General features: G+C 41.6%; 1 protein-coding gene across 2 annotated transcripts in view; it reads right to left on the bottom strand.

Annotated features, from left to right (window-relative positions):
• Nucleotides 1-7455: 7455 nt before the first annotated feature.
• Nucleotides 7456-26855, bottom strand: part of LOC144227164 (uncharacterized) — a 19754-nt gene continuing 354 nt past the window's right edge. The window contains exons 2-5 of one of the 2 annotated variants that reach the window (XM_077758742.1): nucleotides 26256-26314; nucleotides 15922-16063; nucleotides 15540-15635; nucleotides 7456-11148 (exon numbers count right to left, since the gene is read on the bottom strand). In XM_077758742.1, the coding sequence (XP_077614868.1) occupies nucleotides 8483-11148; nucleotides 15540-15635; nucleotides 15922-16063; nucleotides 26256-26294 (2943 nt within the window). In that variant the 5' untranslated portion in view covers nucleotides 26295-26314 and the 3' untranslated portion in view covers nucleotides 7456-8482. Of the gene's footprint in view, nucleotides 11149-15539; nucleotides 15636-15921; nucleotides 16064-26255; nucleotides 26315-26855 lie in introns of those variants that run through there. The other variant, XM_077758743.1, reaches the window with a different exon arrangement.

Below are 26855 nucleotides of genomic sequence, written 5' to 3'. Positions count from 1 at the left end.
TGAATGGTGATTGGTAATATTTGTAGCAGGATAAACTGACCGGAAATACCTTTTATAATTCATGTGTGTGGGGGCACTAAGGTGGCTCAGTCAGTTGAGCATCCGACTCTTGATTTCAGCTCAGGTCATGATCGCATGGTTTGTGAGTCAGAGCCCCGCATCAGGCTCTACACCGACAGCCCCTCTCCTGCTTGCACACACACTCTCTCTGTGCAGCTAACAAAGTTATGGAACTTTTCTCTCTCTCAAAATAAACAAACATTTAATAAAAATAAAGATCTTTAAAATTAATGTGTGTGCCTTCTCATGCAGTGGCACTTGCTAATATGCTTCTCTATCCCCGAGAAATTCTGTACACACACATGGATGCATACACAGGGAATTCTGTCAATGGAATGAGACATCCCAGGTCACTAGAAGAGGTAAGTAAAATGCAGATCAAGCAGTGGTGTGCATAAAACATGAAATATAAAACCTAAAACACTTGATAAAACAATATGAATTTTAAAAATAGAATGGGATTTCTGTAACTAAATATTTGGGTTTTTTTTGGTAACTAAATATTTGTTAATGTCACACACAACACACACACACCCTTACATACGTTACAATGGAATGTGCTTAAGGTCATAAATTGACTGTGTGAATGGCTGTACAAGAAGGGAACAGAATCAGAGTTTGAAACGAAGAGAAAAATCAGGCAAAGAATGGCCTCCACGCATAAACCAAGACTGAAAATAAATGTTTTGAACCGAGTGGTATGATTAACACTGTTCCCCGGGACTCCCCAGAAACGTTAAAACACAAAGGACCTGAGAAGTAAAAATCCTCAGTGTTTTATGCTTTTCCGTTTTAGCCAGAGTTTCACAGCCCAGGTGCCTAAATGACATCTGTGTCTTTTCTGGCAACTTCAAGCTAACTTCCAGTAATGTGGTTGTGGCTGCTCCATTTGTTGGTCCCTCTGTACTTTTTTTTTTTTTTAAGTAGGCTCCATGCCCAAGTGGGGCTTGAACTCACAACCCTGAGATCAACAGTAGCATGCCTTACTGAGCAGCTGGTGTCTCTGTCACTCTGTACTTTTAAACCTCCTTCCTAGGATGAAGGAGCCCCCAGCCAGGAGTATCTGCATCATGTCACAGATGTCATTTTGTGGGACAGACAGCACTGCTCAGGCACCAGGGTCCCCCCTTCCACCCAGTTTCAGCTTCACACCTCCCTGCAGATCTGAGTCCCCAGCTTCGCCCAGCGATGGTCAGGTGACTGTCTTTAGGTCCACGGGATGCAAGCTGAGGACTGTGTCATCTTGTAAGTCACATTCTAAGAGTACTGTTGTTCTCCGCTGCCTCTTCCCCCCTCCCTTGGCTGTGACAGCACCATGGTGACAAGGGTAACACTTGAGGGCAGGGCTCCACCTACTGGGTCTGGAAACGGCCAGGAAACACTTCAGGCTTTGTGGGCAGGGCCTCTCGAAGCCACTCAGCACAGCCTCCATGTGTGACAGCGCCTACACAGCCTATGGGGGTGGCCTGGCCGTGTCCCAGTAAACCTCTATGTAGAGACAAAAATTTCAATTTCGTAGAATTTCACATGCCATAAAATATTACTTTGATTTTCTAAAAAAACTACTGACAAATGTAAAATCCAGTCTTGGCTTACAGGCTGCACCAGAAGCAGCAGGCCAGATGTGGCCTGTGAACTGTACCTTGCTGACACCTCTTTAGGGGATGGAAAAATAACAAGATAAAGGGGACCCTTCTCTATGAAGAACATCCCGGACGGGGTCTATCCTATCTCCCTGGACCGCCTGCCTGGTAGTTTAGAATTGTACACGAGATCTCAATCTTCTATCTTAGCAGCCAATCCAACACCGATACAGAATCAGCCAACAAAAAAACGAACCACAGTCATTTCTAAACTGCAACATATGTGTTCTTCCCAAACTTAGTGGTACACTAATGACTTAAGTCACAGGAAGCAAGTAAGGGGCAGCCCACTCCAAACCCGTGTAATATAACAAGAGTCCTAGCAGAATCTGTAGCAATCCTAATAAAAGACGCTATTAAGTTCCTGATAAAATAATGTATCTCTATCTTAAGAATAATGTGTGCTCAGATCTTGATTTCTAAATATTACTGTTTAGAGTAGTAGTTTATTCCAAGGCTGATTAGGAAAAATAAATGCACAGAACATGTATCTCTACTAGTAAACAGGAATGCTCAGGAACTGATCAGAAGGTATGGCAGCTAGGAGGGGAATGGAGGGCTCTGCCCACCCCCAAGTAGGAACAACTAAGGAGCTGGCATCTTCTGCAGAACTCTAGAACCTGGTCCAAAACTTCCAAGCATGAGGGCAGGCTTGGTGAGGGAGGGGTGCAGCTGTGCAGCCAGAGAGAGCTGACTCTCCTGCCCACCTACCATCCCCCGCCCCCTGCACCTCAGTTCAGCTGCCAAATGGGTAACAGCCTGCATTCCAGGCCAGGTGGCAAATTATAAACCTTGTTCTCAAACAGCTGAGGAGTGGGCTTCACCTGGGGGTCCATGGTGTGTAGGAGGGTTTTGAGGGGCATCCCCTCGTTTCTTGGACCCACACCGGTCACGGGGCTGGGCGCCTCCCAGACGGCTCATGCCAAAAGCATTTAAAGGCACCCGTCCCAGCTGTAGCCAGCTGGGGGAAGGAATGAGTCAAGGTGAGCAGCAAACTGAGACACCTGGGAAGGAAGAGGTTGGAAAAGGAGAGATGTGTGGGAATATGGGCTTCTAGAAGAAAGGAGAGCGTTATTTTTCCTCTTTTTTCCCCCACCTCTTTTTTTTATTCTTTCTTCAGTTCAGTTGTTTTAAGAAAACTTCTAGAAGTTTCCATGTGGGCCAGGAAATGACGTGTGCCCAGGGAGGGACACAGGCTTAGAAAAGGTCAAGAAGTCCCTAGGCTCTCGCCATGGATGGGCCTGCGGGCTCCACAGAAACTGTAAGTGAAGGCTGAGGCTGAAGTGAAGGCGCACTTGATATAGAGAAGACTGGGAAAGCGTTATTTTTCCTCTTTTTCCCCCACTTTTTTTTTTATTTTTTCAGTTTCAGATGTTTTAAGGAAACTCGGAGAAAAACACCCCTGAGTTAATGGATCAGAGAACAGTGGCTGCACATGGCAAAGTATACACACCTACTGAAACAGGAAAGTCAAGAAAAGAGCACAAGAAACAACAAAAACTCTGGGGTGAGGAAGAAATCTGATTTCCAGAGTTGCCACATCATATTTAAAATGTCCAGTTTTGGAGTGCCTGGGTGGCTCAGTCGGTTAAGCGTCTGAATTAGGCTCAGGTCATGATCTCACCGTTCACAGGCTCAAGCCCTGCATCGGGCTCTGTGCTGGAGCCTACTTGGGATTCTGTGGGTCTCTCTCTCTACCCCTCCCCTGTCTGCTCCTGCGCTTTCTCTCTCAAAAATAAACATTAAAAAATGTCCAGTTTTCAGCAAATAATTATAAAACATGCAAAGAAACGAAGTATGGCCTACTCACAGGAACGAGAAATTAACAAGCTATCATCATGATTCCTCCATCTCTGGCCACTGGGGACGGTCCCAGCCAGCTGGATCAAGAGTGTGCCACTCTTGGTGGAAAGCTATTTGAGACTACATTTAAACACAAACTCAGAACCACAAAGACTTGGGAGAGGAGCCTGGTAAGTCCACTTGGGAGGCCATCCCTAAGAACAAATGTGGGAAAAGCCAAGAGAGATTTGAAAACTAGAATGAAGAGAGAGGTGCTTTTCAACACATGGCAAAACATTACAGAGAAGGAGCAATGAAAACATGGCTTTGTTCAAGACAATTCTAAAAAAGAAAGACAAACAAGCCCAGAATCAGAGTACTTACAAGCTGGGAGTTAGGACTGACTACAAATAGGAGAAAACCCTACATAACCGGCCGGCTGGCAGCTCCCACATCCAAACCAGACAACCACTGGCCTGCGATGCCTACCAAAGCTCAAGTGGGCACCCCCCTCGACTCTCATTGGCCTTAGATTAGGCGTCCATCCCAGGAACAATTAAACGGCCCGAAGGGCAGGTACTGTGGCTGGCCCGCCAGGGAATGTGCTGGCTCTGGGCCATGAGTTTCCCATTCTGGAAGGATGTGGGGAAGAGCACTGAGCAGACAAAAAGGAAAACCACTGCAAATGATCATTTAATCCATGATAAAGACAGTATTTCAACCCAGGGACAAAACGACGGATGGTGTAAAGACAACTGGCAAGTCATCAGGAAAATAAAAATCAGACACATCAAGCCACATCTTGTCAAGAAAAATGGAAACAGATCAATGAATGATTCATTTTCTTAGATTGTTTCACATAAAGAGAAAGAATACTTAATATGTAATGGGGTTGCAAAAAGAAATTTCCTGTGCTCTATTTCTTTCAGACAAGAATTAACAGTACTTCATCATTGCATGGAAATGTATAGGGCACAGGGCAGTCACTGAATCCTTTTCTCAAAAGAAATCATTCTTGCTCCCAAATTCCTGTATCTAACACTTCTGAATTACAGAATTTAAAAAATATATATATACCTCTGCAATGTTAGCATGCCTTATAGCTCCAAGGAACAGAAAAATCTCAACTCCAACAGGTGTAAGGAATGTTAATGACCTCCATCTTCCTGGTATAGAGTGGCTTCCAAGCTGGTGAATTCCCCACTCCGTGTGCTCCCTACCCGCGGTTCTGCCCTCCCTCAGCTCACAACCCTGACCTCCAGCCCTGGGTCACAAGATGCGATCAATGGGTTTCCATATGGACAACGCCATTCTGCTCCTGATTTTTCATCAATGAAGAATCACCCTGAATACTTCCCTAAACATCCTGCTGGCCAGTGTTTGGTCATACTCTCAGCCCCAAACCACCTCTGGTGAGGGAGGAAAACCAGGCCACATCAAGGCACTGCCACGAGGAAGGGCAGAGCAGCTGCCGACCTGCTGCATGGACAATGGGTCAGAAAGGAGACAAGGATCAGGGAACTGTCCCCCACATCCTGTTATGCACGTGACCCATGGGCCCCTCACACGTGGGCTCTGTCACTGTACATCTGCAGGCACACACACCCCTCCAGATCCTGTCAGGAGTAGGAAAGAGAAGGATATTTTCTATACACGCCTGCTGTCAGTGTAACAAGCATTCTGTTTTGCTAACAGAGCTGCACCATGCCTTTGCACACTTGGTGAGAGTGTTTCTATTAAATCAGCTAAACCCAAGACAGGCAAACACTTTTTTTTAAGGTACTGTTTGGCTTCTTTATTGAAGAGCAGACCAGTCACAATGGGCGTCACTATTTATAAATACCAAAAAGAGAGCGAGAGAATAGAGAAGTAGTGAGGTATGGTCTCCAAAAGGTTCAACAAATTGTTTCAGAGCCCTGTTAAGAAAAGTAGAGTGAGCATCCATGTCCCGACCACCATGTCCAACGCTCGCTAAGACCTTGCTACTTTCTGCTTCATCTACGTATGTACCCATGTTTTTCCTGAACCACTTCAAAGCTGCAGACATCGTGATAGCTTACCTTTCTGTTCCGTGTGGGGTCCTAGAAAGACTCCCATCCGTAACCACCATGATCACACTTCAGAAAAGTAACTAACCATAATATTACCTAATACCATTCCACATTTCAATTCCTCTCGATGCTGCTGAAGTATCTATGTGGACGTCTTCTGGAGCTGGACGTTGTGGGGACCCAATCAAGGATCACGCACCGCATCACGCACCCAATCAAAGATCATTATGTCTCGTTAGTCTCTTTGGATTGAAAGAGTCCCCCTAGCCCTTTCTCTTTTTAAAAATGACATCGACTTTTAAAGAGACCAGGTCAGGGCGCCTGGGTGGCTCAGTCGATTAAGCGTCCGACTTCGGCTCAGGTCATGATCTCATGGTTCATGGGTTCGAGCCCCGCGTCGGGCTCTGTGCTGACAGCTCAGAGCCTGGATCCTGCTTCGGATTCTGTGTCTCCCTCTCTCTCTCTCTCTGACCCTCCCCTGCTCACACTGTGTCTCTCACTCAGAAATAAAAAACATTAAAAAAAATAAATGAAGAGACCAGGTCAGTTGCCTCGACGAATGCCCCACAATTGATTTCTCCCCTTAATCTGCTCCCCTCTCTCTTTTGTATTTGCTGTAAACCAAAAGACTAAACACTTGATTAAGCTCATATTAAATGCCCTGGCAAGATTATGCCACATTATGCCAATGTACATACCTCACACTGCATCTCAGCAAGGGGCACACATGTCACCGCTGCTGACAGTGCTGCACTTTATCCCTGGTAAGTGGGGGGCAGTTAATCATTCCATTGTAAAGATTACCTTTTCCAGGGTCAGTGAGGAGGATATCTGTGGGAGACTCTCTGGCACTGCACAAAGTCCCAGTTTCCTTTGTGTCGAATGATCCTGGCATCCACGGCCCACCTTTGCCTAGGGGTTGCAAATTAGTGACTTTTCAAATCCTCTCATTCCTTCTACATGTATTGGCCGACACTTTCCTGTAACAGTCAGCCTTTCCACAACTGTTCCTACTAAAAGGGTAGGTTGAAAATTCTTTCCTTCTAATTACAGAGTAAGGAGTTTGTGCAAGATTTGTCTCCAATGGTGGGAATGAGCTCAAGCCCCTTTCTCTTTTTCTGTGTTGCTGTGGACACAGATTTTTGTTTTGTTCTGTTTATTCAAATGTTGCCATCAGTTATAGTCATTCTGTCTGATCATCAAATCACCTCAAATTTGGCCAGGGAGAAACCCTACAAGCTAGCTTCTGGGACCTCCGAGGTCTCCCCATTAATCTTTGAGTATTTCCTTGCTTCCTAACACAAGAGGTCCCAGCCTCACCCTCGACACTTCAGGGCTCAGATCTAGAACCAGCTGTCCCTCAGGGGAGTTCTGGTTCCTCGTGTGGGAAGTGCTGGCACCGAATCTGCTCATCTGTGGGGGAGGGGAGGTGCCACAGCTTCCCGACCCTCAGTGCACACAGCTAAGAGATATACACAACTTTTAAAAAACAATGAGCAATACTTTCAGTTAATATTTCTCATTATGGTAAGGTTTACATAAATTCTTTCATTTTTATGGTCACCACTTCTCTTAAACTAGGAGTTTTGGCTCCTGGTACCTCCAACAGTTTCTTTTTGCCTTATCTTACAATATGCAAAACTGGATCCAAAATAACACCAGTATTACTAATAAAAGTAATGAGTGATGTTTATAATTTTCTGCAGGTCTTTGTCCCTAAACATATCCCATTGAAGACACACAATCATAATTCTGAATTCAAAAGTTTCTTGTAAAAATTATTCTTTGTGTGGTTACCAATTTGATACAAAGTTGATGTCTATGTTTTCAATTTCAGAATATTTTTATTTTCTATTTTTGAATATGTAAATAATTTTACATTTGTTCAAAAGTCAAAAATTTCATTAAAAGGTGTAACAAAAGAAATGTGCTTCCATAGAGATGGAAACAGGGATCCTACCCTGTTCATTCCTGCCTCCGAGGAATTCATTTTTATTAGTTTATAGTTTGTCTTCCTAGTATTTCTCTTTGCAAAAATAAGCAAACGTGTGTGTGTTACTTCCCAACTCTTACACTGAGTGTAGCGTGACAGCACTTCAAATGTGTCAAACGTGCCACTTATAATGCATAGTGGACTATAAAGTACAAAAACACACTGGGAGCATTTAGTGTGAGAAATCTGCTGTGATAATTATTAAGCCATGGGAAGATACTTCCTACTGACACCTATTTCAACATCTGCTACATAAACCAAACTTACATCACGTGTGTACACTGCATACAACATACCTAAGCCATCATTACTTGGGCACCTCAGGTGTCTCGCGCTGTCAGCCACTGCCATGTGTTTTTCCAAAGGCCTCAGACTCCCACAACGAGCGTCTTCAAAATCTGGTACATCGTGAATCGTGACTTCTAGTGCTACATTCCTCAGAGAAAACAATGTATCCACATTTTCCACATTGAAAGATTTCCCCTCACTATTAATTCCTTTCTTATATAGAGTTGATTTTTTTTCCTCAACAGCTTTCATGTATGTGAAATGTTTATATAGTTCCACTCCAGTATCTATCACCCAGTGACCAGTAAGCTGTGACTCTGTAAATTATTTTATACTTTTGTTGCACTCTGTGATTTTAGTCCTGTGACTGGGTTCTCTGAGACATCTCTTAGATTCATAGGTGGACACTAATATACAGGACGTTCTTAGGGCTCGCTCTCTCCATGTGAGTTGATATTTAGTACAGTATGACACGATACCTCCCCCAACATTCATTACAGAGAGAGCCCACCAACCCCCAGCCCACTGTCTTCTGATGCCGAATAAAGACTGAATTTCCACAGGGGGAGGTTTCCACGTTAATACTGTCATAAGGTTTCTCCCGTGGGTTCTTAGTGTGACAAAACTTGACGTCACTCAGAAGGGTTTTCCATATCTGTTGCATCTTAGGGTATCTCCCTTGTGTGAGTTACCTGATGTTTTGTGAGAGTCGACTTCTTGCAGAAGGACTTCCCACATTCGCTACATTTGTAGGGCTTCTCTCCTGTGTGTGTGCGCTGGTGAACCGTGAGCGTCAACTTCATACAGAAGGACTTCGCACATCGCTTACATTCATAGGGCTTCTCTCCTGTGTGAGTTCTCTCATGGTTAATAAGGTTTGACTTCACATAAAAAGTTTTCCCACATTCCTTACATTCAAAAGGGTTCTTCCCTGTGTGAGTTCTCTGATGGACAGTGAGGTGTGATTTCATACAGAAAGATTTCTCACATTCGTTGCATTTATAAGGTTTCTCTTCTGTATGAGTTCTCTGATGTATGGTTAAGGCTGACTTATAACAGAAAGATTTCCCACACTTGTTACACTGGTGGGGCTTCTCCCCCGTGTGTGTTCTCTGGTGTTCAATGAGGTGTGACTTCTGGAAGAAGGTTTTTTTACATTCCTTACACTCATAGGGTTTCTCCCCTGTGTGTGTTCGCTGATGTTTAGTGAGGTGTGATTTCTGGAAGAAGGTTTTCCCACATTCTTTACATTCATAAGGTTTTTCCCCCGTGTGTATTCTCTGGTGTTGACTGAGGGCCGATTTCATATAGAAGGATTTCCCACACTCATTACATGTATAGGGTTTCTCCCCTGTGTGAGTCCTCTGGTGTACAGTCAAAGTTGACTTATGGCGAAAGGTCTTCTGACATTCGTTACATTCATAGGGTTTCTCTTCTGAATGTGTCCTCTGATGATCAGTGAGATTGGACTTCATGGAAAAAGCTTTCCCACATTCATTACATACATGGGGTTTCTTTCCCGTGTGATTTCTCTGATGAATATTAAGAAGTGACTTCACATAGAACGACTTCTCACATTCGTTACACTCGAAGGGCTTCTCTCCAGTATGAATTCTCTGATGTATGATGAGGGTTGACTTCATATGAAAGGCCTTCCCACATTCGTCACACTCATATGGTTTCTCCCCTGTGTGCGTTTTCTGATGTTTAGTGAGGGCCGATTTTTTATAGAAAGATTTCTCACATTCATTGCATCCATAGGGTTTCTCCCCTGTGTGGGTTCTTTGATGTACTATTAGGATGGAATTCATGGAGAAGGCTTTGCCACACTCGTTACATTCGTAAGGTTTTAAACCAGTGTGAATTTTCTGATGTTTAGTGAGGTTTGACTTCACACAGAAGGTTTTCCCACATTCCTTACACTCATAGGGTTTCTTCCCCGTATGAGATACTTGATGGATAATCAGGGCTGATTTATAGCAGAAGGATTTCCCACAATCCGCACATTTATAGGGTTTCTCTTCCATATGCTTCCCCTGGTGAACATGCAGGGCTGACTTATAGTAGAAGGATTTCCCACAGTCATTACATCCATAGGGTCTCTCCCCTGTGTGTGTTCTCTGATGGTCAGCAAACTGTGACTTCTGTAAGAAAGTTTTCCCACACTCATTGCATTTGAAAGGTTTCTCCCCAGTATGTGTTTTCTGATGTTTAGTTAAGTTCGATTTCACACAGAAGGATTTCCCACATTCCTTACATTCATAGGGTTTCTCCCCTGTGTGAGTCCTCTGATGATGACTGAAGTTTGATTTTGCGTAAAAGGATTTCCCACACTCAGTACACTGATAGGGCTTCTCTCCTGTGTGAATCCTCTGATGGACTTTGAGGGCGGAGCTGTGACGAAAAGACTTCTTGCACTCGCTGCACACATACAGCCTCCCTTCTGACTGTGTTCTCTGCTGACCAGGAGGGGCCAACTGCATGGGGGCTGTGTCGCACTCACTGGGCTTCTCTCCTGGGTGAGATCCTGGAGGGTCCATCGGTTGTGATTTCTGAAAAATCTTCCCACCTTTATTACTTTCACATGGCTTCTCTCTTGTGTGTGTCTTCTGGTGCTGAGTCAGGTGGGACTCCTGGTAAAAACACTTCCTGCAGTGACTACATTCAAAGGTTTTCTCTCCTGTGTGAGTTTCAGAAGGTTGAGTGAGATGAGACTTCTTGCTGAAGTTATTTTCATTTTCATTAGATACATGGGTTTTCTCCTCCACGTTAACTTTCTGATGTTTTGAGAGGGTTGACTTCTCACACTCTTTGACCTCAGAGTGACTCTTCCTTGTGCAAGTGTCCTGAAGGACTTGGCAGGCTGACACATCACTGGTACCGCCCCCATATTCTGTACAATCAGGGGATTTCTCTTCTGTTTGAGCCCTCATAGGCAGAATGATGGCTGCCTTATTAAGGAAGGTTTCTCCACATTCATCATCTTCAAAAAGTGGTCCCAAAGTTTGAATTTTGTGTTGCTCGGTGAGGTCCTCATTGTGACTTAGGGATTTCCCGTCTTGGCCATGTTCATCAGATTTCTTTCCAGTAGAAGTATTTTCTTGATTATTATCACAAAGAAACTTCTCACGTGCAGTAATTTCATCAGAGTTCTTACTTGAATGATTTTTATCACTAATAACTGATTCTGAAACATTCTTCAAACTCTTTCCACATGAGTTATACTCCCATGGTGTTTTTCTGAAAACATTCTCTCTCTTCTTAGCCATAATTTTTTTGTTAATGAGTAAAACTCGCCACATGTGTTTGTCTTGGTTTTCCTGGCTTCTGTCTATAAGGTCATAAATAAGAAAAGTTAAGTCCACTTTAAAGATGTTAACACTTTTCCTATGATTACCAAGGTCAAGATAATTAACACATCCATCGCCTTACATAGTTAACACAGGTAGATTGTGTATGTGGGAAGAACGGTCAACATCTACTCTCAACAACTTTCTACTGTTCTTACCATCTTAGTAACTACACAGTCCCTGTGCTGTGCATTACATTCCCAGAACTTGAAGTAAGTCATTTGTAAGAGAAGAAAAAAAAATCAAGCTGACCTAAGACAACCATAATAGCATTCAGTGCTCAAAGCAGTGGAAAGAAAGACAAAATCCTTCAAGACTAAAAGTAAATCCCAATAATTTCATATGTAGACAAAATGGCACTCAGGTGAAGTAACACCAGTGAATCTAAACATGCAAGAATGCAGGAGATATTGTTCTCATGAATTCTTTTTTTTTTTTTTTAATGTTTTATTTTTTTCTAGCAGAGAGAGAGTGACAGCGTGAGCAGGGGAGGGTCAGAGAGAGAGGGAGTCACAGACTGAAACAGGCTCCAGGCTCTGAGCTGGCAGTCAGCACAGAGCCCGACGCGGGGCTCGAACCCACCAACCGCGAGATCACGACCTAAGCGAAAGTCGGACGCCCAACCGACTAAGCCACCCAGGCGCCCCTGTTCTCATGAATTCTTAAAGAACCAACTAAAAAATGAATTTCAATCAAGAAATGGTAGGGGCACCTGGGTGGCTCAGTCAATTAAGCGTCCGACTATAGCTCAGGTTATGATCTAACGGTTCATGAGTTCGAGCTCTGCGACAGACTGTGCTGACAGCTCAGAGCCTGGAGCCTACTTTGGCTTCTGTGTCTCCCTTTCTCTCTGTCCCAACCCTGCTTCTTCTCTGTCTCTCTTTGTCTCTTGAAAATGTACAAATGCTTTAAAATTTTATTTTAAAAAAAGAAAGAAAGAAATGGTAAAATATAGGGGTGCCTGGGTGGCTCAGTCAGTTGAGCATCTGGCTCTTGATTTTGGCTCAGGTCATGATCTCATGGTTCATGAGATTGAGCCCCGTATCAGGCTCTGTGCTGACAGTACGGAGCCCGCTTGGGATTCTCCCTCTGTGTCTCTCTCTGCCACTCTCCAGCTTGCTCTTTCTGTCTCTCTCTGTCTCTCAAAAAAAGAAAGGAAAGAAGGAAGAAAGGAAAGGAAAGGAAAAAGAAGAAGAAAAAGAGTAAAACAGGAGACTGCTTCTGAGGACCGACTTGTTGAACTGGGAACCAAGCCTGGAAGTGGGACCTGGCTATCAGAATAGAATGAAAACATAAAGGACTTCAGATCTTAGAATTATTAGATGTTAAATCATAAACTTCCCCCAAACTGCTCCTCCCCCAGCCCCTCCAACGCAGTAAACACCTCCCACCACCATTATCCTGTTGCTCAGACAGAACCCTTGCCTCCCCTCCCTCACACGCCACATTCCACTGGACTCAGCAGCTAATCCTCTCTAAACACGAAGCCCCCCTCCCCCCTTCCCCCCTCCTGCCGCGTACCAGCTCCGAATTCTAAGGTGCCATCACTTCTCATCTGAAGCATTGCAAGCATGTCTTCCCTGCTGAGAGCTCAAACCCACCACATCCACACAGCTCCCCACCTAGACTAACAGACTAGCGCTTTGCTGTCTTCATAACAGGACTTTACTTCTGCAGGAAACTCCTGCCCAGGAAGCTACAAGTTGAAAGTAATTTTAATGTTCAATTCAGAAGCTTCCCCAAACCCCCCACCTTTTTTTTTTTTTTTTTTTTAGATTTTTCAAATTATTATTTTAGAGAGAGTGCTAGTGGGGAAGGAGGGCAGAGGGAGGGAGGGAATCTGAAGCAGGCTCCATGCTCGGTGCAGGGCTTGATCCCACAACCCACAATGATCATGACCTGACCGGAGCTGAAATCAGGAGTTAGATGCTCAGCTGCCTGACCACCCAGACCCCCCTTCCCAAAACCCTTTTAAATAAACTGCTCAGGGGTGCCCNAAAAAAAAAAAAAAAAAAAAAAAAAAAAAAGAAATAAATAAAACATTAAAAAAATGTTTTAATAAACTGCTCAACTTTCCAATAAATAATAAACTTTTTCTCCAGGACTCTTCAATACTTGTTGTGTTCACACATCCTGAACTATGACATTAGAGTCCTTACCCAATCGTTACTAAGATCCTATCTGACACAAACAACCCAGTGAAGAAATGGGCAGAAGATATGAACAGACACTTCTCCAAAGAGGACATCCAGATGGCCAACAGACACATGAAACGATGTTCAGCATCCCTCCTCATCAGGGAAATACAAATCAAAACCACACTGAGATACCACCTCACGCCAGTCAGAGTGGCTAAAATGAGCAAATCAGAGAACTCTAGATGCTGGCGAGGATGTGGAGAAACGGGCACCCTCCTACACTGTTGGTGGGAATGTAAACTGGTACAGCCCATCTGGAAAACAGTGTGGAGGTTCCTCAGGAAACTAACAATAGAACTCCCCTATGACCCAGCAATAGCACTGCTAGGAATTTACCCAAGGGATACAGAAATGCTGATGCATAGGAGCACATGTACCCCAATGTTCATAGCAGCACTCTCCACAATAGCTAAAACATGGAAAGAGCCTAAGTGTCCATCAACAGATGAATGGATCAAGAAGATGTGGTTTATCTATACCATGGAATACTACATGGCAATGAGAAACAATGAAATCTGGCCATGTGTAGCAACATGGATGGACCTTGAGGGTGTTATGCTGAGCGAAATAAGTCAGGCAGAGAAGGACAAATATCATATGTTTGCACGTATAGGAGGATTAGGAGGAACTTGACGGAGGAACAAGGGGGAGAAGAAGGGCGGAAATGGTGGGGGAAAGGGAGAGAGGCAAACCATGAGAGACTCTTGAATGCTGACAAAAACTGAGGACTGATGGATGTGGGGGGAGGGGGGGATGGGCATGGAGGAGGACACTTGTGGGGATGAGCACTGAGTGTTATGTGGAAACTAATTTGACAATAAACTATTAAAAAAAAAACAATGAAAAAAAAAAGCAAAAAAAAAAAAGATCCTATCTGAAACCATACCCTCAAATCCCACAAATAACTTGACTTCAAGGCACCCACCTCCAAGGCACCACTGAAACGGTCAGGGGGAGCAATAAATTCAAATCTGCCACGTTGGTGGGTGGCCCTGCGGCGCTCTGGGGGAGCCAGCCCTGCATACACTCTCTGTTTCTACTTTTAGCCACCATACTCACACCCATCTCTGATTTTCTTTGGACAGTAGTAGCCACAGAAATTCTTCTAAAACATTCTTCTGCAGAAATCTGATAATAGCTGCCCATCTCATCTAAAATAGAATCAAAGCCCTTGCCATGCCGTGTAAAACATCATCTGGGCTCTGGCGGCCTCTCTAAAGTGGTCCCTTCCACCGTTCCTCCCAAATGCATCTCTGCAGCCACAGAGCACTTCTAACAAACACCTGCCACAGAGCACAGCCCAGGTATTCATTGTGCCTGGAAACCCCAGAATCCACATAACATTCAATTACCTCCTCTAAGGTGAACCTCGTCACAAAGGTATTCTCTGACCACCTTTTTTTAAAAAATATGTTAAATATTTATTTATATTTGAGAGAGAGACACAGAACAAATGGAAGAGGGGCAAAGAGAGAAGGAAACACAGAATCTGAAGCAGGCTCCAGGCTCCAAGCTGTCAGCACAGAGCCTGACACAGGTCTCGAACTCACAAACTGTGAGACCATGGAGCCAAAGTTGGACCCTTAACCAACTGAGACACCCAGGCGCTCCTCTCTGACCACCTTTTAAAAGAGCACACCCCACTCTCTATCTCCTTTTAGCCTGCTTTAATTCTCTTCATGGGTCTTGACACCACTTGATAAGTACATTTTTTATTTACATCTATCTTCTGCTAGCTTGTAAGCTCCAAGAGCTCAGGAAAGTTGTTATGTTTATTGGCACATCTCCAACACCAAGAACATGAGTGGCACATAGTAGGAATACCTGCAGAAGAATGAATGAATGAATGAATGAATGAATGCCTAGTGGAGAACATGAAAAGAAAATACACCATGAAAATGGAGGAAGATGAATACTAGAGAAAGAACCTGAAGACATCTAAGACAAACCAAACAGGGGTTCAATACTGGGTATCAGGCAGAAAAGGACAGCACTGATATTTATAAGTGATGGACTCGGGTGATTTGGGTAATCAGAGCCCTGCTAGTTCATGGTTAGCTACTTCCGAAGGCCTCAGGACCCAAAATAGAACTCCTGAGACACACACCAACCCCAGAACCAGCCTGTCGGGACCCGACTTCTGTGGGCTTCTTTCTCCATAATGACTAACTCACCTTGATCGCCCTGATCTGGGGATTCTCCCCTTGATGGCCATAGCTCTTCTCCTTGCTCCAACTTGAAGATCACCTCTGGTTTGGTGAGGCGACACCCTGAGAGCAGGATACAGGGTAAAACTCCTTATAGGCTGCCTGCATATCAGGACCCATGGAGGACAAGGAAGATGCAGCTTCAGAAGCCACATGATAAAGGTGCCCACGCGAACCTTTCATTGGGGGGAAGACTGCATCCTTTCTATGCCCAATGGGAACACCTTTGACCCATGAGATGTACACACAATATCACTAAACACCCCTTCAAGGGCACACAAACTCTGGCAGCTAAGAAAGAAGAAAAGAAACGCATGCTATGAGACATTACACAGGGAACACCCCTCACCCACTGAGACCAGGTGGCTGTAGTTCTCCAACATCACGTCCCGGTACAGAGTTCTCTGCATGCCCGTCAGCTGCAGCCACTCATCCCGGGTAAAATCCACAGTCACATCCTTGAATGACACAGATCCCTGACCAGAGCATTTCTGTTCAAGCCAAAGAGATCAGTATTAGGTGACATGAAAAAGATATGTGAGAAATAACTCTTAACAGGTTTACTCTGAGAGTTTACCACAAATATTATACATGTTGCCTTTTCCATATCTTGTTTTGTTTTTACTTTGTGGGATAAAGTAATATGACAGGAAAATCCAGACAGTGTATTAACTTATTAATTCAAATAAAAAAACTACACTTTCTACTGTGTTTCTGAAACTGTTCCCCCTCCCCCAACCCCCGGCCAAGAATATTAAGCTAAATCAGTCCTCTTTTTATTCCCCTGCCCCTAAGGAGCTTAAGCCTTAGTAAGGAGACAAATCACATTTAAAAACACTTATGCTGTAATACGGTATTATGAGAGCTGCATGAGAATCATTTACAATTAGTGTTAAAGAAGGGTAGACCATATGGTTCTATTGCGTATTGTTAGCCTGGGCTTGACCCAGAAGACCTTCGTTAATGTGGCACCATTACACCAGCAGAGCCAAGGAGGCATGATAACCACCCAGCAGTGTGACTAGAGAATAGTGTGGCAGCATAGGGCTCTAAGAAGATACATTACAGAGGGATACATTACAGACAAGTCTGGGTCTATTCCTGTAGTTGAGTGTCTCTAAAATACTCCACTCCCACCCTAGCAATAAATTTTTGAGCACCTCCAATTTATTTACATATTAATAAATAATAGACACATCCTGTCAATCCATGCAATAATGATAGACTTAATTTATCTTCTTTTCTTTCCTGGCTAAAAGTTAAACAATTGACTATTTCCTTCCTGCCCTCTACAGGTGGGAGGTAAGACATGGAAGATAACGAGGAACTAGGGAGGATGTGAAAGCAATCACTGTTAGTAGCTGAAATGTTTACAGTAAAACACAAGGCAGATCTCAAATCAAAAACCTCCAAAAAAACAACTTTAAAACTTAAGGAACCAGGAAAAGAAGAAATTAAACCCAAACTCAGTGAAAGAAATGGTAAAATTAGAACAGAAATAAACAAAATAGAAAAATAACAAGTGAAAATAAAAGCCAGTTTTCTGAAGAGATAAACAAAATGGATAAACTTTTACCCAGATGGACTAAGAAAAACCAGAGTGAAGACTCAAATTACTAATATCAGAAATGAAAATAAGGACATTACTACCAGTTCTGCAGAAATAAAAAGTCTTATAAAACAGTACTATGAACAACAGTGTGCCAAAACATTGGATAACCAAGAGGAAATGGACAAATGACCCAGAAACACAAAACCTAACAAGATTAAACCAGGAGGAAAATAAGATGATCTGAATAGAACTGTAACTAGGAAGGAGACTGGCTCAGAAATGAGGAATATAGGGACAAATACAAGTCCTGGCTTCACTGTTTCATCCTATCAAAAATTCAAAGAAGAGCTAATACCAATCCTTCTCAAACTTTTCCAGAAAATTGAAGAGGACTGAACGCTTCCTAACTCATTCTGTGAGGCCAGCATTATCTTGATACCGAAGCCAGAAAAAGACACTGCAAGAAAACTACAGACCATTATCCCTTATGGACAGATATAAAATCCTCAACAAAACACTAGCAAACCAAATTCAGCAGCATATTAAAAGTACTACATACCAGGACCAAGTTCAGTTTATTCCTGGAATGTGAGAATGGTTCAAAATATGAAAAGCAATCAACATCATATACTACACATTGAAAGAAAAAAAATCATACGATAAACTCAATTGATGGAGAAGCATTTGACAAAATCCAATACCCATTCTTATTCTTCATTAATAAAACACTCAATAAACTAGGAATAGTAGGAACCTCCCTCAATATAATAAAAGTAATACATGGAAAACCCACAGAAAACATCACATTCAATGGTGACAGAAAGTTCTTCCTCTAAGATCAGGAACAAGACAAGGATACCGAATTTTTGCCATTTCTATTCAATATAGTACTGGAAATTCTAACCACAATTACGCAAAAGAAAGACAGATAGAAAGACAGACAGACAGACAGAAAGAAAGAAAGAAAAGAAAAAAAGAAAGAAAGAAAAGATATTCAAATCAGAAAGGAAGATTACATCTATTTGCAAATGGTAGGATCTTGTATGTAGAAAACCCTGAAGAGTCCACAAAAAACTGAGCTAATAAAAGAAATCCTCAAATAGCAGGAAGCGTACAAAACCAACACACAAAAAACAGTTGCATTTCTATGCATTAACAATATGAAGTGGAATTTATAAAAACAATCCCATTTACAACAGCGTCAAAAGGAATAAAATACTAGGAATTAAAAAAGGAGGTGAAAAACTGTGCAGTGAAAGCTATAGGAGACTGCTTAAAGAAATTAAAGACATAACTAGATAGGAACACACCCCACATTCATGGATTGGAGGACTTAACACGGTGAAGATGTCAAAATACTACCCAAAGCGATCTACAAAATGAATGCAATCCCTATCAAAATCCCAGTGATGTCGTGGTTTTGTTTTTTTTGTTTGTTTGTTTTTACAGAAATAGAAAAACTCTTCTTAAAATTCCCAGAGAATCTCAAGGGACCCCAAATAACCCAAAACAATCCTGAAAAAGAAGAGTTGGAGGACTCACATTTCCTGATTGCAAAACTCACTACAAAGCCATAGAAATCAAAACAATGTGGCACAGGCAATAGAGAGACGTACAGACCAATGGAATAGAGAGCCCGGAAATAAAACTTCATGAACAAGGTCAGATAATTTTTTCTAAAAGCACCAAACCATTCAATGGGTAAAAGACAGTTTTTCCAACAAATGGCACTGGGAATATTGGGTATCCACAGGCAAAAGAATGAACTTGGAACCCTATTTAACACCACAGACAAAAGTTAAAATGGATCAAAGACCTAAATGAAAAGATATAAAACTAAAAACTTTTAGAAAAAAAAATAAGGCAAATCTTTATGACACTAGATCTGGCTATAATTTTCTGGATAGGATACCACAGGCCCAGGCAACAAAATAAAAAAATAGACAAATTAAACTTCCTGAAAATTATAAAATCTGTGCATCAAAAGACACTATCAACAGAGTAAAATGCAACCCACAGAATGGGACAAGATATTTGTAAGTAATATATCTGATAATGTATTAATACCCAGAATACATAGGGAACTCCTAGAACAAAACAACACCACAAAACCCACAAACATCCAATTTAAAAATGGGCAAAGGACCTGAGCAGACATTTTTCCAAAGAAGATACACAAATGGCCAGTAAACATGAGAAGATGCTCAACATCACTGATCATTACAGAAACATAAATTAAAACTACAATGAAATACCACCTTGCACTCAACAGATGGTTACTATAACACACACACACACACACACACACAAAGGCTGGAGAGGATATGGAGACATTGGATCCCCCATGCACTATTGGTGGGGATGTGAAATAGTACAGCCATTATGGAAGGGCGTGGTAGTTCTGCAAAAAGTTAAAAACAGAATTACCATAAGACCCAGAAACTCTACTTTTGGATATATACCCAAAGAATCGAAAGCGAGGTCTTGAAGAAATGTTTGTACACCTGTATTTATAGCACCATTATTCCACAATAGCTAAAATGTGAAAACAACCCAGGTGTTGCTCAACAGATGAATGGATAAGCAAATGTGTTATATACATAAAATAGAATATTATTATTCATCCTTAAAAAGGAAGGATATTCTGACACATGCTACAATATAGATGAACCTTTAAGACATTATGTTAAGTGAAATAAGCCAGCCACAAAAAGACAGATACTGTATGACATCATTTACATGAAATAAACATATAAAAATATCAGACACAGATACAAATATATAAATATATCAGATATCAGAATAGTCAATATCAGAGAGACAGAAAATAGAATAATGGTTGCCAGGGACAAGAGGAAGGGAGGAATACAGAGTCATTGTTCAATGGGCATAGAGTTTCAGTTTTATAAGATTAAAAGAGTTATGGGGATGGATGGTGGTGATGGCTGTACATTATGAATATATTTATTATCACTTAAAGATAATTAAAATGGTAAATTTTATATGCCATAATAAAAAGATTGGGGAAAAATTGCATTAAAGAGTGAACCCCCATCAAATATACACGGCTGGAGAACGACATACCATGCTAATACTAATCAAAAGAGAGGAGGGGGGCCTATATTACTTTCAGGCAGAGCAGACTTTAAGAAAAGTTTTCAAAGATAAAAAGAGGTTTTATAATGACAAAAGGGTCAATTCTTCTAGAAGAGATAATAATCCTCAATATGTATGTGCCTAACAACAAAGTGTCAAATATGTCAGGTAAAACTGACAACTCCCAGGAGAAAGAGGTGAATCCACTGTTACACAGCTGGAAACTTCAATATCACTATCAGAAGTGGACAGAACCAGGAGGCTGAAAATCAGTAAGACAGAATTGAACTCAACACCACCATCTATCAACTGGCTCTAACTGACATCTATAGACTACTCCATCCAACAGAAGCAGAATACATTCTTCTCAGATCCGCATGGAACAGTCACCAAGACGGACCACATTCTGGGCCATAAGACACACCTTAATTAATTAAGAGGAACTAGAAATCATACCATTTCTGCTCTCAGACCACAGTGAAATTACACTATAGAGTAATAACAGAAAGATAACTGAAAGACTCCAAAATACATGAAGATCAAACAACACACTTCTAAATAGGGTGAAAGAAGAAATCTCAAAAGAAATTTTAAAATAGTTTGTACTAAATGAAAAATAAAGAAATAATTTACCAAAAATTTGTGCAATGCAGCCAAAGCAATACAGCGAAATGTATAGCATTTAGTGCATGTATGAGAAAAGAAGATCTAAAATCAATCACCTAAGATTCTACCTTAGGAAACTGGATAAAGAACAACAAACCAAAAGTGAATAGAAGAAAAGAAATAATAAAAATTAGAATAGAAATCAAATGGAAATATCAAAAGAAATTGAAAAATGGAAGTCAATAGGAAAAAAAAAAAGCCATGAAATCCGAAGCTGATTCTTTGAAAAGATCCCCTTCCCACCCCACCCCCAAAAAGCCCCTATCTAGGCTTTCTATGGAAAAAAGAGAGGACACAAAGTACTAAAGTGTGAAATCAAAGAGGGGGATATCACTACATATCCTAGGGATGTGAAGAGAATAATAGAGGAATACAATGAATAACTCTATGTCCACAAATTTGATAACTACATGAAGTTATTCAAAGACACAACCTGCCAAACATACAAGAAATATACCAATCTAAATAAGTCTATATCAAAGAAATTGAGTCAATAATTAATAATCTTCCAAGACAGAACGCACCAAACTTAGATGAGTTACTGGTGAATTCTACCAAACACTTAAGGAAGAAATTATACTACTTCTCTACAATCTCCTTTGGAAGACAGAAACAGAGAGGACACTTGGGGCTCAGTCGGTTAAGTGTCTGACTCATAACTGCAGCTCAGGTCATGATCTCAGGTCATGAGATTGAGTCCAATGTTGGGCTCCATGCTGGTCATGGAAATCTGCTTAAGATCCTCTCTCTCCCTCTTCCACTGCCCCTCCCTGCCTCATCATGTGCATTTTTCCTCTCCCTCTCTCTCTAAAAAAAGAAGAAACAGAGGAAAGAGTTCCTATTTCATTCTATGTGGCCATTATTACCCTAATACCAAAATAAGACAGACATTCTAAGAAAACTAAAAACCAATATCTCTCATCAATGTAGAAGCAAAATCCTCAAAAGAATATTAGCGAAACAAATCCAACAATGTATAAAAAGAGTTACACATCACAACCAAGTAGTATTTTTCCCAGATATGCAAGGCTGGTTCAATATTTAAAGTCAATTAAGGTAAACAATTGCATCAACAAGCTAAAGAAGAAAAATCACATGACCACATCCATAGATCCAGACAAAGCATTTGAAAAACGACAAAAACTCTCAATAAACTAGGCATACAGAGAAATGTCCTCAACTTGATAAAGACTACCTACAAAAAACCTATAGCTAACATTATACTTAATGGTGAGGAACTAGAAGCTTGGAAACTGATTAGGAAAGAAGAGATAAGCTGTCTTTGTTCACAGATGACATGTTCATCTACATAGAAAATCCACAAGAATTAACAAAAAAAAAGTCCTGAAGCTATTAAGTGTTCATAGCAAGTTTGCAGGATACAAGGTTTATAGCAGTCGACTAGTTTCCTTTATAACAGCAATGAATAAGTAGAATTTGAAATTTAAAACAATTTCATGTACATTTTTACCCAGAAAAAAATATACTTGAGTATTAATCTAACAAAATACATATAAAATGTATATGAGGAAAATTATAAATGTCTGATGAAATAAATGCAAAACTAAATCAATGGAGACAGCTCATGTTCGTGGACAGGAGGACTCAATATTGTCAAGATGTCAGTTCTTCCCAACTTGATCTATAGCTTCAATCAATCCTAATCAAAATCCCAGCAAGTTATTTTGTGGATATCAACACACAGATTCTAAAGTGTATATACAGGGGCGCCTGGGTGGCTTAGTCGGTTAAGCGTCCGACTTTCGCTTAGGTCATGATCTCGCGGTTCGTGGGTTCGAGCCCCGCGTCGGGCTCTGTGCTGACTGCCAGCTCAGAGCCTGGAGCCTGTTTCAGTCTGTGACTCCCTCTCTCTCTGACCCTCCCCTGCTCACGCTGTCTCTCTCTCTCCTAGAAATAAATAAAACATTAAAAAAAAAATTTTTTTTAAAAAATTTTTAAAACTAAAATAAAATAAAGTGTATATACAAAGGCAAAAGACCTACAGTCGCCAATACTGAAAGCAAGGAACAAGGTTGGAAGACCAATACTAGCTCACCCCAAGTCTTATATAAAGCTACAGTAATCAGGGCACCTGCTATTAGTGAAAAGAATAGACAAACATATCAGTGGAACAAAACAGAGATCCCAAAAATAGACTTCCATAAATACAGTCAGCTGATCTTTCACAAAGGAGCAAAGACAACAGGATGCAACAAAGACAGTCTTTTCAACAAATGGTGCTGGAATAATTGGAAATCCACAGGCCAAAAAATTAATCTACATTCAGAGCTTACATCCTTCCCCAAAATTAACTCAGGATGGGTCACAGACCTAAGTGTAAAATGCAAAGCCATAAAACTACTAGAAGCCAAAACAGAAGAAAATCTAGATGACTTTGGAGATGACTTTTTATATACAACTCTCCAAAGGCATAATCCACAAAAGAAAGAACCTACGAGCTGGACATCATTAAAATTAAAACTGCTGCTCTGTGAAGGACACTCACAAGAGTGAGAAGACAAGCCACAGACTGAGAGAAAATATTTGCGATAAACATATCTGATAAGAGACTGTTACCCAAAATATACGGAGAACTCTTAAAACTCCACAATAAGAGAGGCATCTGGCTGGCTCACTCAGAAGAGCATGTGACTCTTGATCTTGGGGTCATGAGTTCAAGCCCCACATCGGGTGCAGAGACCACTAAAACAAAATAAATAAACCTAAATAATAAAAACTCCATACTAAGAAAACAAACTACCCGAGACCTTAAGGGACTTCTCACCAAAGACATACAGATAGCAAATAAGCATATAAAAAGGTGCTCCATATCCTATCTCATTAGAGAAATGCAAATTAAAACCAAATACCAGCACACACCTATTTATATGCTCAAAATCCAGAACATTTATAACTCCACATGCTGGTCAGAATGCAAAACACCAGGAATTCTCATTCAGTGCTGGTGGGTATGTAAAATGGTACAGCTAGTGTGGACAACAGTTTGATGGTTTTTTATGAAATTAACATACACTTAGTATATGATCCAGCAATCATACTCCTTTGTATTTACTCAATGAAGTTAAAACTTGTGTCCACACAAAAACGTGCATGTGGACATTTATTCCAGCTTTGTTCATTTACAACTGCCAATACTTGGAAGCAACCAAGATGTCTTTCAGTAGGTGAATGGATAACTAAACTGTGGTCCATCCGGACAGTGGAATATTATTCAGAGCTGAAATGAAATGAGCTATCAAGCTATGAAAAGACATGCAGGAATCTTAAATGCATACCACCAAAGGCTACATACTGTATGATCCCAACTATATGACATTCTGGAAAAGGCAAAACCATGGAGACAATGAAAATATCAGTGGTTGCCAGGGGGAGGGAGAAGGAAGGGATGAACAGCACAGAGGATTTCTAAGCACAGTGAAAATGCAACTGACATTTGAACATGGGTTTAAACTGCATGGGTCCACCTATACTCAGATTTTTTTCTTTGCTTTTTTTAAGTTTGTATTTATTTATTTTGAGGGAGAGAACATGGCTGGGAGGAACAAAAAGAGGTAGAGAGAGAGAGAATCCCAAGCAGGCTTCATGCTGTCAGCACAAAACCCAATGCAGGGCTCAACCTGTTCAACGGGAAGATCATGACCTGAGCCAAAATCAAGAGGTGGACGCTTAACTGACTGAGCCACCCAAGTGCCCCTGATTTTTTTCAATAAATTCAGTATTATAGGGGCGCCTGAGTGCTGAGCTGAGCCCCATATTGCTCAAGGGTCAACTGTGCGCTGTACAATATCATAATGGGGCATACGTGTTACACATTTGTCAAAACCCACAGTGTGAACATCAAGAGTGAACCTAAGGTAATCTACGGACTTTGGATGATTATGAAGTATCAAAGCAGATTCATCAATTACAACAGATGCACCACACTGGGGGGAGAGGGGGTGGAATGTTGATCATGGGGAAGGCTGTGGGTGGGGGTGGGAGGGCAGGAGTACATGAGAAATCTCTGTACCTTCCACTCAATTTTGATGTAAACCTAATACTGCTCTAACAAAAAACAAACCCTTAAAGCGACAACAACAAAACTCCACCTTGTATGATCCGAGACAGCATTCAGGGAAGGGAAAGGAGACCCCAGTTCTCCCGGGTGGCCCTGATGGGTTCACAGGTAGGATGGTTAGAAAGTAAGAGCAGAGTATGGGGCACCTGGGTGGCTCAGTCAGTTAAGTGTTCAACTTCAGCTCAAGTCATGATCTCATGATTCATGGTTGGGAGCCCTGTGTCGGGCTCTGCTCTGACAGGTGGAAGCCTGGAGCCTGTTTCAGATTCTGTGTCTCCCCCTCTCTTTGCCCCCCACTCCCCACTCATGTTCTGTCTGTCTCTCTCTCAAAAATAAACATTAAAAAATGTTTTAAAGGAAGTTCTGATATATGCTACAGCATCCATGAACCCTGAAAACATATTAAGTGAAAGAAGCCAGACACAAAAAAGTAAAGACTGTGTGATTACACTTAAATAAAATATCTAGAACAGGGAAATTTACAAAAACAGAAAGTAGATGTGAGTACTAGTGGCTTTGGGGGCGGGGGAATCAGGAGTTACTGGTTAAGGATTACAGAGATTGTTCTGGGGGGAGGAAACTGAAAATTGTGGTGATGGCTGCACAATACTGTGAATGTAATTAATGCCACTGAACTATACGCTTACGGTTAAATGGTTGAAATGGTGAATTCTGTTACATATACTTTATCATAATAAAAAAATGTGAACAGAGCATGCATAAGCATTTGCCAAAGACTGTGAGTTTGAACAATCTGCTGTCCAACCGTATAGTTTAACAAGTTAAGAAAGAACAAATCATCCGTTTCTTTCATTCCTCCAGACAGCCTTAGGGTTCTGTCTCTAGATCACAGCCGACATTCAGAAAGCTCTCAGAGTCCAACAGCACTATGGTCCCTAATAAAACCTGGGTTTTGACCTCCGCTTCCAATGAAGAATGATTATAGGCAAACAGGCGCTAAGTGCAAGGTTCTTCACTACCCAAAGGACTTCAAAGACATTTTTTCCAGACTCCAGAGTCACTAAGTCTCTTGGTTTCAGAAAAAAACTGGCTGGTTTCTCTTTGTGGCCATTGAAAATCCTGTGTAGATCAGGAAGCTCGAAGATAAACGTGTGGCTCGCCTTGATGACTGTAGGATTTAACTGTTCGCGGCCGCCTAGGCAGGTACCACCCACACAGAAGTACTTGTCCTCTATTTCCACTCTCCTACCTTCATGTATGAACACATTTACAACCACCACAAAATCTGCTGGGAAAAAGAAATCAAGAATAAAGAAAAGAAAGAACTCACCTGGGATTTGATCATCTTCCGTTGTACCTGGAAGAGCATCAAAACCTGGGAAGGCAGACCTGTAAGAGGACAGAGACACAGGATAATGAGAGCCCACTGGCCCTGCAGCATCTCGGCTCTCGTACAAACTTCTGCACACAGGCTGGGTAACCTCTGATCGTGCAGAAGAGAAGGAAAGTGACACCCGTCCCTTTGTGACTCCTTAAACCTGCAATGTTTCCCACTGCTTTAACTATGCCCCCCTCCCACTAACACAGAAATGTTGAAAACAGAACGATTAAGCAAATTCTGGCCTTTCAAATAAAATGAAATACAGTGTCTTCATCAAACCTGATGTTTTAGGGGAGAACAAGTCCTAAAGGATGTTTTGTGTATCTGATTAACTAGATAATGTTCACCCCTTGAGTCGGAGAATCCTCCAGAGCTTTGGGAAAAGGCACAGGTGCCTTGAACGCAGGTCTTGGAAAAACGTGTTTCTTCCAATTGGATTGATGCTTCTCAAAAGGATCTTTTAGGAGTAAACTTCCTTTGACGGGACTGTGGGGACAGCACCAAGCTAGGACTCAGGGACTCTGCCTTCTTTTTGCCTCTTGTTAATCG

This window comes from Crocuta crocuta, unplaced genomic scaffold (assembly GCF_008692635.1).
Source record: "Crocuta crocuta isolate KB4526 unplaced genomic scaffold, BGI_CrCroc_1.0 scaffold273, whole genome shotgun sequence".
NCBI lineage: Eukaryota > Metazoa > Chordata > Mammalia > Carnivora > Hyaenidae > Crocuta > Crocuta crocuta.
The sequence above is the reverse complement of the archived record's forward strand: the minus strand, read 5'-3'. Positions and strand labels throughout refer to the sequence as shown.